Below are 13,537 nucleotides of genomic sequence, written 5' to 3'. Positions count from 1 at the left end.
GCCCCCAATCCCTGGGCCACAGACCAGTACTGATACATGGCCTGTCAGGAACCAGGCCGTACAGGAGATGGGCAGCAGGAGAGCCAACATTACAGCCTGTGTTGCTGAGCACCAGCAAATCAACCTGTGTCTATGAGTCATCCCACACCAATGACACGTCTTAGTCCAGCCAGAGGTGCGAGGTGCAAGGATTACAAAGTCGACCTGGGGCACCAGTTGGAGATTTATCATGTTCACAATGGAGTACTCACTGTCTACAAGAGCCAAGCTGACTTGCTTTTCTTCAAAAGAGTACAAGGTTCTCCAATAAGGCTGGCAGGAATGAGTCAGGTCAGGAAGAACAGAAGCAATCAAATAACATCCATCCAGTAACTCCTGGGGGACTTCATGCTTGTCCACCCTCAGCGATTCCCTGCTGACCCTGCAGGGTAGAACGACTAAAGATTAATCCAAAAAGTTTCAGAGCCCTAGTTGGATTTCATGTGAGGCACGAAGGAGTGATCACAAAAAGCAAATGGTCAACCCATTAAAGAGTTAAATATTCTCCTCTTCTTGGTGGGTCACAGTGTGGTTGCCATGGGGTAGGTGAGCAATACAGAGAGAAGGAAAGAGAGAGATGAGAGAGAGAGAAGCATCAGGTACTCCGTGAATTGGCCAGATTATGATTTTCTGAGGAAGGAGACTGAGCGTTTCTGTATGGTACAGTCATGACTTACTGATTATCATGTCCCGTAACAGTGGCTTCATTCTTTTTTCTTAAATGATATTGAATTTTGTACATAGTGGCCAAGTAAACACAGATTTTGAGGCATTATAATATCCCCAAAATCTCATGTCATCAAGTCCCCTTTCTCTCAACATTGTGGCATGGTAAAATAATAATTTTTCCATCAAGTTTTCTTGCCATGAGATACTCACCACTGTGCTAATGCAAAACCAGCAGAAAGCAGATATGCATCTCAGGGTGGTTGAAACCATAAGAAGAACATATCTGCTTGCAGGAAATCTCTGTGACTGATTAGTTGTTCACAAGCTGGACTGGTTTTGTGTACTGAACTTAAGAAGTTAATAAGAAATGGCAAATAATACAAGTGTCACAACAAAAACATAAAACGTTCAAAAGGATCATTTCTGGTTGGCTGAAGGGATTAATTACATATATTCAGGACTTTCTGGTTTTCTGTGGTTATGAGTCCTATGGCTATCACCCCTGAATTGACAGTTCCTGATTTTTCTCAATTACCTGGGAGCAATTGTTTCTTGTCTTTTCACCTCTTCAAGACCATGTTGCTTTTCTGCAAATAAATAAGAGAAAACCTGTCACATGAACTTGATCCCATTCATATATGCACAAACTTGTGTCCAAACCTACACAGTGGCGTAAATATACTCAGTGTAATAACAGCCTATTGTGAGAGGAACTTTCCAGGAGACCTCAGCATGAGCCTTGTGAGAAGTCACTAGGTTTACTTTCCCGAGCCATGGAGCAAATGTCCTTAACATAACAGGTCATCATCACAGTCCCTTCTGTCCTGAGCCACAGCAAACTGTTAAATGCATCCTTTTTACTAAGAGATTCTGGGGATCCACTTCAATGCTTTCTAAGAGGGTTACTGCAGTATTCAGCATGTTTCCTTCTGATAAGTTACTGTTGGTGGTTTTGTAGAATTCACATTTAGATGGATAGATTAAATCAAAAGAATCTCTCATGCTGTGCAGAAACACTGGACTTTCATCTGGTAGGGAGTTCCAGGGCGCAGCCTTCTTTCAGAGAAACATAGAGAGTCCAATAGTGGTGTTCATGTTCTGGTACTCAGAGACTTCTTAGCTAAGACAAGCCACCTAAAAAGACAGAGTGTCTAAACTGAGAGAAGGGAACAAGGGTAATGACATCTCCGGGAATATAGAAAAGGCTGCCAATGGCCTTGGACAGCATAGAAACTCAGACTGGTTGGGAGGGAAAAGTAGAAGATCCCATGTGAGATGACAGATTCAATCTAAATTGGGAGGACTGACAGATAAATCCTGCACCCATGCTGCAGGGGTGCATGTGAATTTGTCAGGTCAACCTTGGGTACAGTGATTTGCTAGTGGGGCAAAGATGAAAGATGACATGTGACTTTGGGCTAGGATTGAACAACTCTCTGACTCATGGGATGCCTTCTTCAAACTCAATCCTAGAGCCTGGTTCTAACCAGTATATGAGTATAGGGTCCGCCTGAAGTTACCGCATCTGTCATTCTAGACAGGTTGTGGGGTACAAAGAATAGGAAGCCTACCTGGGAAGCCAAGTGGGGTTTCCTCCCCTTTGGAATTGAAGTGTTCGCTGGCTACATCCTGAGCAGAGCAAACTTTCTGTTCATCCAGTGGCAAGAAAGTGCCTTCACAAGGTTGGTAAGATTGGGACATATCATGGTGACTACAAGAAGTCAAAACACTTTCCTCCGGGGAGTCCTGCAGGACTTCCTTCTCTTCAGACCCCTGCAGCTTCCTGAGGAGCCAGACAGGATAGGGGTGACAAGAGGGATTATACACCACAGCATCTCAGGTGATATCATGGGACACATAAGGGAGTGGTCACAGAAAGCAAAGGGGTAGTCTCCTCCAAGAGAGAAAAACCAATCCTTCCAAATGTGGGGTGGAGTGTGACTGCCCTGGGGACAGAACAAACGTGAGCAGCAGGTGCTCAGTGTGGTTGCCACAAATGAGCTGCTGCAGGAGGACCCAGACTCCCCCTATAAACTGCGATCATGACTTGCAGTGCAGAGAACTGACACAGGGCTTCGCTTCCCATGCCTCAATGTGCTGATGTTTACATGCAGCACCCAAGTAAACACAGCACTTCAGGCATTTCAGATACACAGATCTTGTCTTTTCAAAGCCCATTTATAAAGTATTTTGACATAAATTATAATTTCCTTGTTTTGTAATGAAATACTTGCCAACATGCTGACATCAGACACGTAGAAAGCATGCATGCATCTCACTCTGGATTAACCACACGGGAGAGAACAGGTGACATCCCTGAGTTTGGTGAGTTCACCTGGCTCAACGGATTGCATGTTCCTATGCAAGAGGGGGATTAAGAAATTGAAACCTGGCCGAGCACTGTGGCTCACACCTGTAATCCCAGCACTTTGGGAGGTCGAGGCAGGCAGATCACGGGGTCAGGAGATCGAAATAATCCTGGCTAACACGGTGAAACCCCGTCTCCACTAAAAATACAAAAAAAAAAAAAATAGCTGGGTGTGGTGGCGGGCGCCTGTATTCCCAGCTACTCGGGAGGCTGAGGCAGGAGAATGGCATGAACCTGGGAGGCAGAGCTGGCAGTGAGCCGAGATCATGCCACTGCACTCCAGCCTGGGTGACAGAGCAAGACTCTGTCTCAAAAACTAACAAACAAACAAAAAAACAAAGAAATAGAAACCTACTCAAGTACCACAATCAGGAAGACAGCATTGTTAAAACAAATAATTTGCAGTTGGATGAATGGATGAGGCAGTTCTGTTTGTCACTTTCTATTTTTCCTTGGATCTGCAGTCTCCAGGTGTCACTATTGAACTAACAGCCCACAAATCCACAGAGTTACCTGGGGGGCACTGGTGCTTTCCCTTCGTCTTCCTCATCATCATTTTGATTTTCTGTAAACAAATTCAGAAGAGCAGGTCATATTAAGCAAATCACGCTTCACACAAGACCAAATCCATGTCCAGTCATAGCACAAGGACATAAATATTCTCAGTGTAAGAATGTGATATTCTGACAGGAACGTTCTAATGTGCCCTAGATTAAGTCTTGTCAGAAGTAGATGAGCCTGCTTTTCAGATCCATGGGACAAAATCTCCCTCATCTGGTAGATCTCAATCTTATATCCTCTGCCCTAAGTCAGCACAAACAATTAAAACATTTTCCCTAAGATCTTCAAAAATTGCCCTAACAACTTTCCATAAGTGTTGCTGCAATACTGATTTATCTCTTCATATATCATGGTCACTGAATGGTTAGAGAAATTTATATAGAAAACTGAATTGATGGATGAATTCTAACAACTTTTCTTTAAAAAGAATTTGTGGGGCTGGCGGGATGGCTCATGCTTTTAATCCCAGCACTTTGAGAGGCCAAGGTGGGCAGATCACTTGATGTCAGGGGTCCAAGATCAGCCTGGCCAACATGATGAAACCCCACCTCTACTAAAACTACAAAAATTAGCCAGGCATGGTGGTGCACACTGGAAATACCAGCTACTTAGGAGGCTGAGAATCACTTGAACCCTAGAGGTGAAAGTTGTAGTGAGCTGAGATCACGCCACTGCACACCAGCCTGGGTGACAGAGTGGGACTCCACCATGAAAAAAAGAAAAGAAAAGAAATCTGTGGTGCTACATGGAAAGAGTGGCCACTCATGGGGTGAAGAACTCAGGGCCCAGCCTTGCTTTATGGAAATTTATAAGCAAGATAAGGGTAGAAGTGTTGATGTCCTGGTTTCAGTTGACTGTGTAGCTAAGATAAGCTGGCTTAAAGTAGATCCAGACTGGAGATGAGGAGAGTGAAACCAGGGAAACAACATCTTCAAATAAATGGACAAGGTTGTCAGTGGCCTCAGACAGGCAGAGAAACTCCATGGACATTGTTCAGAGACACAAATTACACCACTGCAGCTGACAAGAGACATAGGTACTGAGCTAGGAGGCCTGACAGATACCTCCTGTACTCCTCCTGTACACAGGTAGCTATGGCTTTGTCACACCTGCCTCTGTTCCAATAACCTGATACTGGGGCCAGGATGACAAAGGCATGACATGGGCCAAGGAGGACAGGAAAGCTCTCTCACCCACCAGTGTCTATGTTTAATATTCCATCCTAGTTTCTCTTTCTCTCTCTGCTCTTTCACTTCTCTCTCTCTCTGTCTCTCTTTCTCTCTCTCTCGCTCTCTTTCTTTTAGACACAGGGTCTTGCTCTGTCACCTAGGCTAGAGTGTAGCACTGCAATCACGGCTCACTGCAGCCTCTACCTCCTGGGCTCAAATGATTCTTCCACCTAAGCCTCTTGAATAGTTGGGACTATAGGCATGCAGCACCATGCCTGGCTAATTTTTTGTGTTTATTGTAAAGATGGGATTCACCATATTGTTCAGGCTGGTCTTGAACTCTTGAACTCAAGGGATCCACCCACCTGGGCCTCCCAAAGTGCTGTGATTATACGTGTGTCACCGCACCTAGCTCCATCCTAGTTTCTGACTCAAACCAATATGGATGTATACAGCCCATCCTCAGAATTGATCTTCCATAGCCTAGACAGGGGTATGAGACACAAGGAAAATAAAGGTTACCTGGGAGAATGTTTAGAGCATCCTGCCATTCATCATGAGATGATTCACTGTCTACAACCAGAGTTGAGTTGACGCTGTCTTCCTCAAATGTAATTTTGACATTCTTTTGAGGCTGGTTGGAGTCACAAGGGCCGTGGCTATTTGAACAAGTGATGGCACATTCCTCCAGTGAGTCCTCAGGGACTTCCTTTACTTCAGCCTTCTGCACCTCCCTGATGAGCCAGGTGGGATAGAGATGACAGAAGATTAAACACAGAGGGATTGGACCCCAGGGAGTCCTAGCTGGTTTTGACAGGAAGCATTAAGAGAGTGGTTCCAGAAAGCAAACAGGAGGTTCCCATTGAGAGGGAACATGCAATCCTCTTCTCTTTGCAACAGAGCATGGCTGCCACGGGAGCCAGAGAGGAAGAGAGCAGCTGGTGTTCATTGCACCGGACAGATAGGAGCTGAGGAGGATGAAGACTCAGCTATCCCTGCATGGTACACACAGTACACACAGAGAAACACAACAGCTGCCACACCCTGTGTCTAAGCCGGGTTCAATTTCACATACTGTGGCCAAGGGAATGTGGGCTTTGGACCCATTATAGACTCCAGACATGGTGTGCCTTCTAGGCCTTTTTATTTTAACACTGTGACATAAAATGTAAATTTTTTTTGTCCAGGTACTTTTCTTGGTGTTTAAATTTGTTAGATACTTCCTAATTCCTCTGCTTGTTGCCACTTTGCTATTTATCTTACCCAACAAGAACCTAAAGACAACCGTGGAGAAAGCAGCTTTGCATCTCCTCCTGGTTTTCACAACAAGGGAGAACAGGTCTTCTCTGTGTGTGCAGGAAGTCCCTGGGGCTGGTGAGTTCATCTAGGGTCATGCTTACAGGTGCCATGGAGACAATGGACAAGCATGTCAACAGGGCTATTTCCTCGTTGGGTGAGCACATGAAATCAGTGCACTCTGCAGCTTTCTTTATCCTGCATCTGGGATCTGTGACTACCTTCACCTCCCTTGTGTTCTTGCTGAGACATTTTCCATATTTTACCACCCATTACCCACTCCTGATTATTCAGTCTTACCTGGGGACAGGTGATTCCTGTACTTTATCAAGCTCCTCAGCTTTATCATTTTCATCCTCATCTTCATCATTTTCTGCAAATACAGAAATGTTCATTCAGATATTTCCCACTTCACACTCTGCAAGCGCAGTCAGTCCAATGTGCAAAGAGACATGAACATCTATGTATGGGTCAGCATTGTACTGAAAGCCCTCATGTTTTATCTTTAACAAAATGCCCTGGCATGGTTTCCTGATCCATCAGGCAATGCATTTCTGATCTGGAGGGTCACCATCAAGATGTGGCCAAACATTGAAAAGACCTTTTGCTCTCCGTATCACTGGAGGCTTGTGCAGCCTCTCTGGACTTGGGCAGCTGTCTCCCCCATCCTGCTACAGATCTGATTCCCAGGCACAGGCTTGGTGTCCCATGACAGTTCACGTTTAGAACCTATTTATTTCTCTTAGAAGAGGACAGATAAACTTGCCCCACAGACCTCTACACATCAGAGGACTTCAATGGCCCTCCATGTGGCTTCTGCTGTGTTATTCAGGGACATTCTCTGCATGGGGAGTGCTCCAGTCTGAAGAACTTTCTACCACCAAATGCCACCACATCAAGGGCCTTCTCCAACACCACACAGCAAGGGGCTCTATCTCATTTTGGAAAGCAGTCATAAGTGTTCTGGCATTTGAATGCCAGAGACACTTGCAAGAGACAATGTGTCTGCCTTTGCAGATTGAGAGACAGAAACCCAGGAAAGATAAATCAATCACTCACCAACATTGTTACTAAGTTACTAAGAACATTGCTGAAGACATAGCCTGGGAACCTTCATTCTTAGTCCAGAGCTCTTTTCACTCTAATAAGCATGCTTCTATCACAGCCTCCTTCCTGTCCTTTAAAACTAAATAGATGCTGCCTCTTGCTCCAAAGACCAACTCCATCAAGGAAGGAGGGACATTTGCAATACTGTGACCTCCAGCTCCATGGGTTTCCCATCTCTGCTCTTACCCAGGAAGTCCTGGTCATGTCATGGCCACATATGTTTAGTGGAAAAAAACACCACCGATACAACTGCCATTGTGGAAGTATGGAGGTGTGGAGTCTCTCATAAGCCTGGGGTTTTGGGTCATCAGGGCCTGTGGCCACCTTACCTGGGCTGACCTTGTGGACAAGGTGCCATGCCAGCCTACACCCCTCAGCCAGCTGTTCTCAGAAGTCCTGACCCTGGGAGTTGTCAGGCTCATCCGGAGTGAGGAGGGCCTGGAGATGCTGATTCAATGACCGGGAGGCATCTCTCCCTTCCCGTAACTTCTCCCTTAACTGGGTCAGCTCTCGTTCCTGAGAGTGAACCAGGACTTTATATTGCCTAAGGTGAGATAGTAGAGAAAATTTAACAGCAGAAAGGGATGAGTGATCAGTTCTAATATTGCAACAGAGATTTCTGAGGCAATGTCCTCAAGGAGACCTCCAAGCAGAAGGTCAGCACATGTTTAAAGAAATGTCTGTGGCCAAGAGAAAGAATAGAAAATGGTTTACAGGCTTCCTCTATATCAGAGAGGGCTCCTGTAAGATCCTCGATGATGTTCCATTCATCTTTGTCTTCTGTAAACAAAAGTAGTTGTCTTCCTAATTCAGTTACAAAAAGAAAACATTTCAGTTCCTCACTCTGGCCATGGACATTTCCATGTGAAAATACACGTAGTGCATCTTGCAGTGACTAGATACAAAGCCATGTACAGAAATGAGGCCAGATGCAGATGGGTGAATTGAAAAGACAAAAGAAGAAAAGAATGACAGGGTCGAGACAGCAACATTGATTGAGTGAAAGAATGAGAAGCCGCAGTCAGTCAGGAGGTGATTCTCACCAAGGGTAAGTGGGGTGGTGATGGCACACCATTTTGAGTATACTGAATGCTACTGGCTGGATCCCACTCTTTTTTTTTTTTTTTTCAAATTCATGATGACAACTTTTTATTTTAATCTGAACTTTTTCTTTTTTTTTTGTTTAATTTTTTCTTTTTTTTATTACTATACTTTAGGTTTTAGGGTACATGTGCACAATGTGCAGGTTTGTTACATATGTATCCACGTGCCATGTTGTTTTGCTGCACCCATTAACTCGTCATTTAGCATTAGGTATATATCCTAATGCTGTCCCTCCCCCATTCCCCCAACCCACAACAGTCCCTGGAGTGTGATGTTCCCCTTCCTGTGTCCATGAGTTCTCATTGTTCAGTTCCCACCTATGGGTGAGAACATGCGGTGTTTGGTTTTTTGTCCTTGTGATAGTTTACTGAGAATGATGATTTCCAATTTCATCCATGTCCCTACAAAGGAGATGAACTCATCATTTTTTATGGCTGCATAGTATTCCATGGTGTATATGTGCCACATTTTCTTAATCCAGTCTATCGTTGTTGGACATTTGGGTTGGTTCCAAGTCTTTGCTATTGTGAATAGTGCCACAATAAACATACGTGTGCATGTGTCTTTATAGCAGCATGATTTATAGTCCTTTGGGTATATACCCAGTAATGGGATGGCTGGGTCAAATGGTATTTCTAGTTCTAGATCCGTGAGGAATTGACACACTGACTTCCACAATGGTTGAACTAGTTTACAGTCCCACCAACAGTGTAAAAGTGTTCCTATTTCTCCACATCTTCTCCAGCACCTGTTGTTTCCTGACTTTTTAATCATGGCCATTCTAACTGGTGTGAGATGGTATCTCATTGTGGTTTTGATTTGCATTTCTCTGATGGCCAGTGATGATGAGCATTTTTTCATATATTTTTTGGCTGCATAAATGTCTTCCTTTGAGAAGTGTCTGTTCATGTCCTTCGCCCACTTTTTGATGGGGTTGTTTGTTTTTTTCTTGTAAATTTGTTTGAGTTCATTGTAGATTCTGGATATTAGCCCTTTGTCAGATGAGTAGGTTGCAAAAATTTTCTCCTATTCTGTAGGTTGCCTGTTGGTAGTTTCTTTTGCTGTGCAGAAGCTCTTTAGTTTAATTAGATCCCATTTGTCAATTTTGGCTTTTGTTGCCATTGCTTTTGGTGTTTTAGACATGAAGTCCTTGCCCACGGTTATGTCCTGAATGGTATTGCCTAGGTTTTCTTGTAGGATTTTAATGGTTTTAGGTCTAACATTTAAGTCTTTAATCCATCTTGAATTAATTTTTGTATAAGGTGTAAGGAAGGGGTCCAGTTTCAGCTTTCTACATATGGCTAGCCAGTTTTCCCAGCACCATTTATTAAATAGGGAATCCTTTCCCCATTTCTTGTTTCTGTCAGTTTTGTCAAAGATCAGACAGTTGTAGATATGCGGCATTATTTCTGAGGGCTCTGTTCTGTTCCATTGATCTATGTCTCTGTTGTGGTACCAATACCATGCTGTTTTGGTTACTGTAGCCTTGCAGTATAGTTTGAAGTCAGGCAGCGTGATGCCTCCAGCTTTGTTCTTTTGGCTTAGGATTGACTTGGCAATGCGGGCTCTTTTTTGGTTCCATATGAACTTTAAAGTAGTTTTTTCCAATTCTGTGAAGAAAGTCATTGGTAGCTTGATGGGAATAGCATTGAATCTATGAATTACCTTGGGCAGTATGGCCATTTTCACGATATTGATTCTTCCAACCCATGAGCATGGAATGTTCTTCCATTTGTTTGTATCCTCCCTTATTTCATTGAGCAGTGGTTTGTAGTTCTCCTTGAAGAGGTCCTTCACATCCCTTGTAAGTTGGATTCCCAGATATTTTATTCTCTTTGAAGCAATTATGAATGGGAGTTCACTCATGATTTGGCTCTCTGTTTGTCTGTGATTGGTGTACAAGAATGCTTCTGATTTTTGTACATTGATTTTGTATCCTGAGACTTTGCTGAAGTTGCTAATCAGCTTAAGGAGATTTTGGGCTGAGACAATGGGGTTTTCTAGATATACAATCATGTCATCTGCAAACAGGGACAAGTTGACTTCCTCTTTTCCTAATTGAATACCCTTTATTTCCTTCTCCTGCCTGATTGCCCTGGCCAGAACTTCCAGCACTATGTTGAATAGGAGTGGCGAGAGAGGGCATCCCTGTCTTGTGCCAGTTTTCAAAGGGAATGCTTCCAGTTTTTGCCCATTCAGTATGATATTGGCTGTGGGTTTGTCATAGATAGCTCTTATTATTTTGAGATATGTCCAATCAATACCTAATTTATTGAGAGTTTTTAGCATGAAGGGTTGTTGAATTTTGTCAAAGGCCTTTTCTGCATCTATTGAGATAATCATGTGGTTTTTGTCTTTGGTTCTGTTTATATGCTGGATTACATTTATTGATTTGTGTATGTTGAACCAGCCTTGCATCCCAGGGATGAAGCCCACTTGATCATGGTGTATAAGCTTTTTGATGTGCTGCTGGATTCAGCTTGCCAGTACTTTATTGAGGATTTTTGCATCAATGTTCATCAAGGATATTGGTCTGAAATTCTCTTTTTTGATTGTGTCTCTGCCAGGCTTTGGTATCAGGATGATGCTGGCCTCATAAAATGTGTTAGGGAGGATTCCCTCTTTTTCTATCGATTGGAATAGTTTCAGAAGGAATGGTACCAGTTCCTCCTTGTACCTCTGGTAGAATTCAGCTGTGAATCCATCAGGTCCTGGACTCTTTTTGGTTGGTAAACTATTGATTATTGCCACAATTTCAGGGCCTGTTATTAGTCTATTCAGAGATTCAACTTCTTCCTGGTTTAGTTTTGGGAGGGTGTATTTGTAGAGGAATTTATCCATTTCTTCTAGTTTTCTAGTTTATTTGCATAGAGGTGTTTGTAGTATTCTCTGATGGTAGATTGTATTTCTGTGGGATCGGTGGTGATATCCCCTTTTTCATTTTTTATTGCATCTATTTTATTCTTCTCTCTTTTCCTCTTTATTAGTCTTGCTAACGGTCTATCAATTTTGTTGATCTTTTCAAAAAACCAGCTCCTGGATTCATTAAATTTTGAAGGGCTTTTTGTGTCTCTATTTCCTTCAGTTCTGCTCGGATTTTAGTTATTTCTAGCCTTCTGCTAGCTTTTGAATGTGTTTGCTCTTGCTTTTCTAGGTCTTTTAATTGTGATGTTAAGGTGTCAATTTTGGATCTTTCCTGCTTTCTCTTGTGGGCATTTAGTGCCTTAAATTTCCCTCTACACACTGCTTTGAATGTGTCCCAGAGATTTTGGTATGTTGTGTCTTTGTTCTCATTGGTTTCAAAGAACATCTTTATTTCTGCCTTTATTTCATTATGTACCCAATAGTCATTCAGGAGCAGGTTGTTCAGTTTCCATGTAGTTGAGAAGTTTTGAGTGAGTTTCTTAATCCTGAGTTCTAGTTTGATTGCACTGTGGTCTGAGAGACAGTTTGTTATAATTTCTGTTCTTTTACATTTGCTGAAGGGAGCTTTACTTCCAACTATGTGGTCAATTTTGGAATAGGTGTGGTGTGGTGCTGAAAAAAATGTGTATTCTGTTGATTTGGGGTGGAGAGTTCTGTAGATGTCTATTAGGTCCTCTTCGTGCAGAGCTGAGTTCAATTCCTGGATATCCTTGTTAACTTTCTGTCTCATTGATCTGTCTAATGTTGACAGTGGGGTGTTAAAATCTCCCATTATTATTGTGTGGGAGTTCAAGTCCCTTTGTAGGTCACTCAGGACTTGCTTTATGCATCTGGGTGCTCCTGTGTTGGGTGCATATATATTTAGGATAGTTAGCTCTTCTTGTTGAATTGATCCATTTACCATTATGTAATGGCCTTCTTTGTCTCTTTTGATCTTTGTTGGTTTAAAGTCTATTTTATCAGAGACTAGGATTGCAACCCCTGCCTTTTTTTGTTTTCCATTTGCTTGATAGATCTTCCTCCATCCCTTTATTTTGAGTCGATGTGTGTCTCTGCACATGAGATGGGTTTCCTGAATACAGCATACTGATGGGTCTTGACTCCTTATCCAGTTTGCCAGTCTGTGTCTTTTAATTGGAGCATTTAGCCCATTTACATTTAAAGTTAATATTGTTATGTGTGAATTTGATCCTGACATTAGGATGTTAGTTGGTTATTTTGCTTGTTAGTTGATGCAGTTTCTTTCTAGCCTCGATGGTCTTTACAATTTGGCATGTTTTTGCAGTGGCTGGTACCGGTTGTTCCTTTCCATGTTTAGTGCTTCCTTCAGGAGCTCTTTTAAGGCACGCCTGGTGGTGACAAAATCACTCAGCGTTTGCTTGTCTGTAAAGTATTTTATTTCTCCTTCACTTATGAAGCTTAGTTTGGCGGGATAGCAAATTCTGGGTTGAAAATTCTTTTCTTTAAGAATGTTGAATATCGGCCCCCACTCTCTTCTGGCTTGTAGATTTTCTGCCGAGAGATCCGCTGTTAGTCTGATGGGGTTCCCTTTGTGGGTAACCCGACCTTTCTCTCTGGCTGCCCTTAACATTTTTTCCTTCATTTCAACTTTGGTGAATCTGATGATTATGTGCCTTGGAGTTGCTCTTCTCAAGGAGTATCTTCGTGGCGTTCTCTGTATTTCCTGAATCTGAATGTTGGCCTGCCTTGCAAGATTGGGGAAGTTCTCTTTGATAATATCTTGCGGAGTGTTTTCCAACTTGGTTCCATTCTCCCCGTCATTTTCAGGTACACCAATCAGACATAGGTTTGGTCTTTTCACATAGTCCCAAATTTCTTGGAAGCTTTGTTCATTCCTTTCTATTCTTTTTTCTCTAAACTTCCCTTCTGACTTCATTTCATTCATTTCATCTTCCATCACTGACACTCTTTCTTCCAGTTGATCGCATTGGCTACTGAGACTTCTGCAATCTTCGCGTAGTTCTCAATACTTGGCTTTCAGCTCCATCAGCTCCTTTAAGCCCTTCTCTCCATTGGTTATTCTAGTTATCCATTTGTCTAATTTTTTTCAAAGTTTTTAACTTCTTTGTTATTGTTTTGAATTTCCTCCTGTAGCTTGGAGTAGTTTGATCATCTGAAGCCTTCTTCTCTCAACTCGTCAAAGTCATTCTCTGTCCAGCTTTGTTCCGTTGCTGGTGAGGAACTGCGTTCCTTTGGAGGAGGAGGGGTGCTCTGCTTTTTAGAGTTTCCAGTTTTTCTGCTCTGTTTTTTCCCCATCTTTGTGGTTTTATCTACTTTT

At 42.7% G+C, this 13,537-nt stretch overlaps 1 protein-coding gene across 1 annotated transcript in view; it reads right to left on the bottom strand.

Moving 5' to 3' along the window:
* The window catches only part of LOC115837636 (putative neuroblastoma breakpoint family member 7), a 655,832-nt gene that overhangs the window by 13,970 nt on the left and 628,325 nt on the right, over positions 1-13,537 (bottom strand). The window contains 6 exon segments of the mRNA XM_030824746.1: positions 2,280-2,491; positions 3,567-3,591; positions 3,594-3,641; positions 5,329-5,540; positions 6,403-6,475; positions 7,539-7,753. Of these exon segments, the coding sequence (XP_030680606.1) occupies positions 2,280-2,491; positions 3,567-3,591; positions 3,594-3,641; positions 5,329-5,540; positions 6,403-6,475; positions 7,539-7,753 (785 nt within the window).

The sequence above is a fragment of the Nomascus leucogenys genome, chromosome 12 (genome assembly GCF_006542625.1).
Source record: "Nomascus leucogenys isolate Asia chromosome 12, Asia_NLE_v1, whole genome shotgun sequence".
Classification (NCBI taxonomy): domain Eukaryota; kingdom Metazoa; phylum Chordata; class Mammalia; order Primates; family Hylobatidae; genus Nomascus; species Nomascus leucogenys.
The sequence above is the reverse complement of the archived record's forward strand: the minus strand, read 5'-3'. Positions and strand labels throughout refer to the sequence as shown.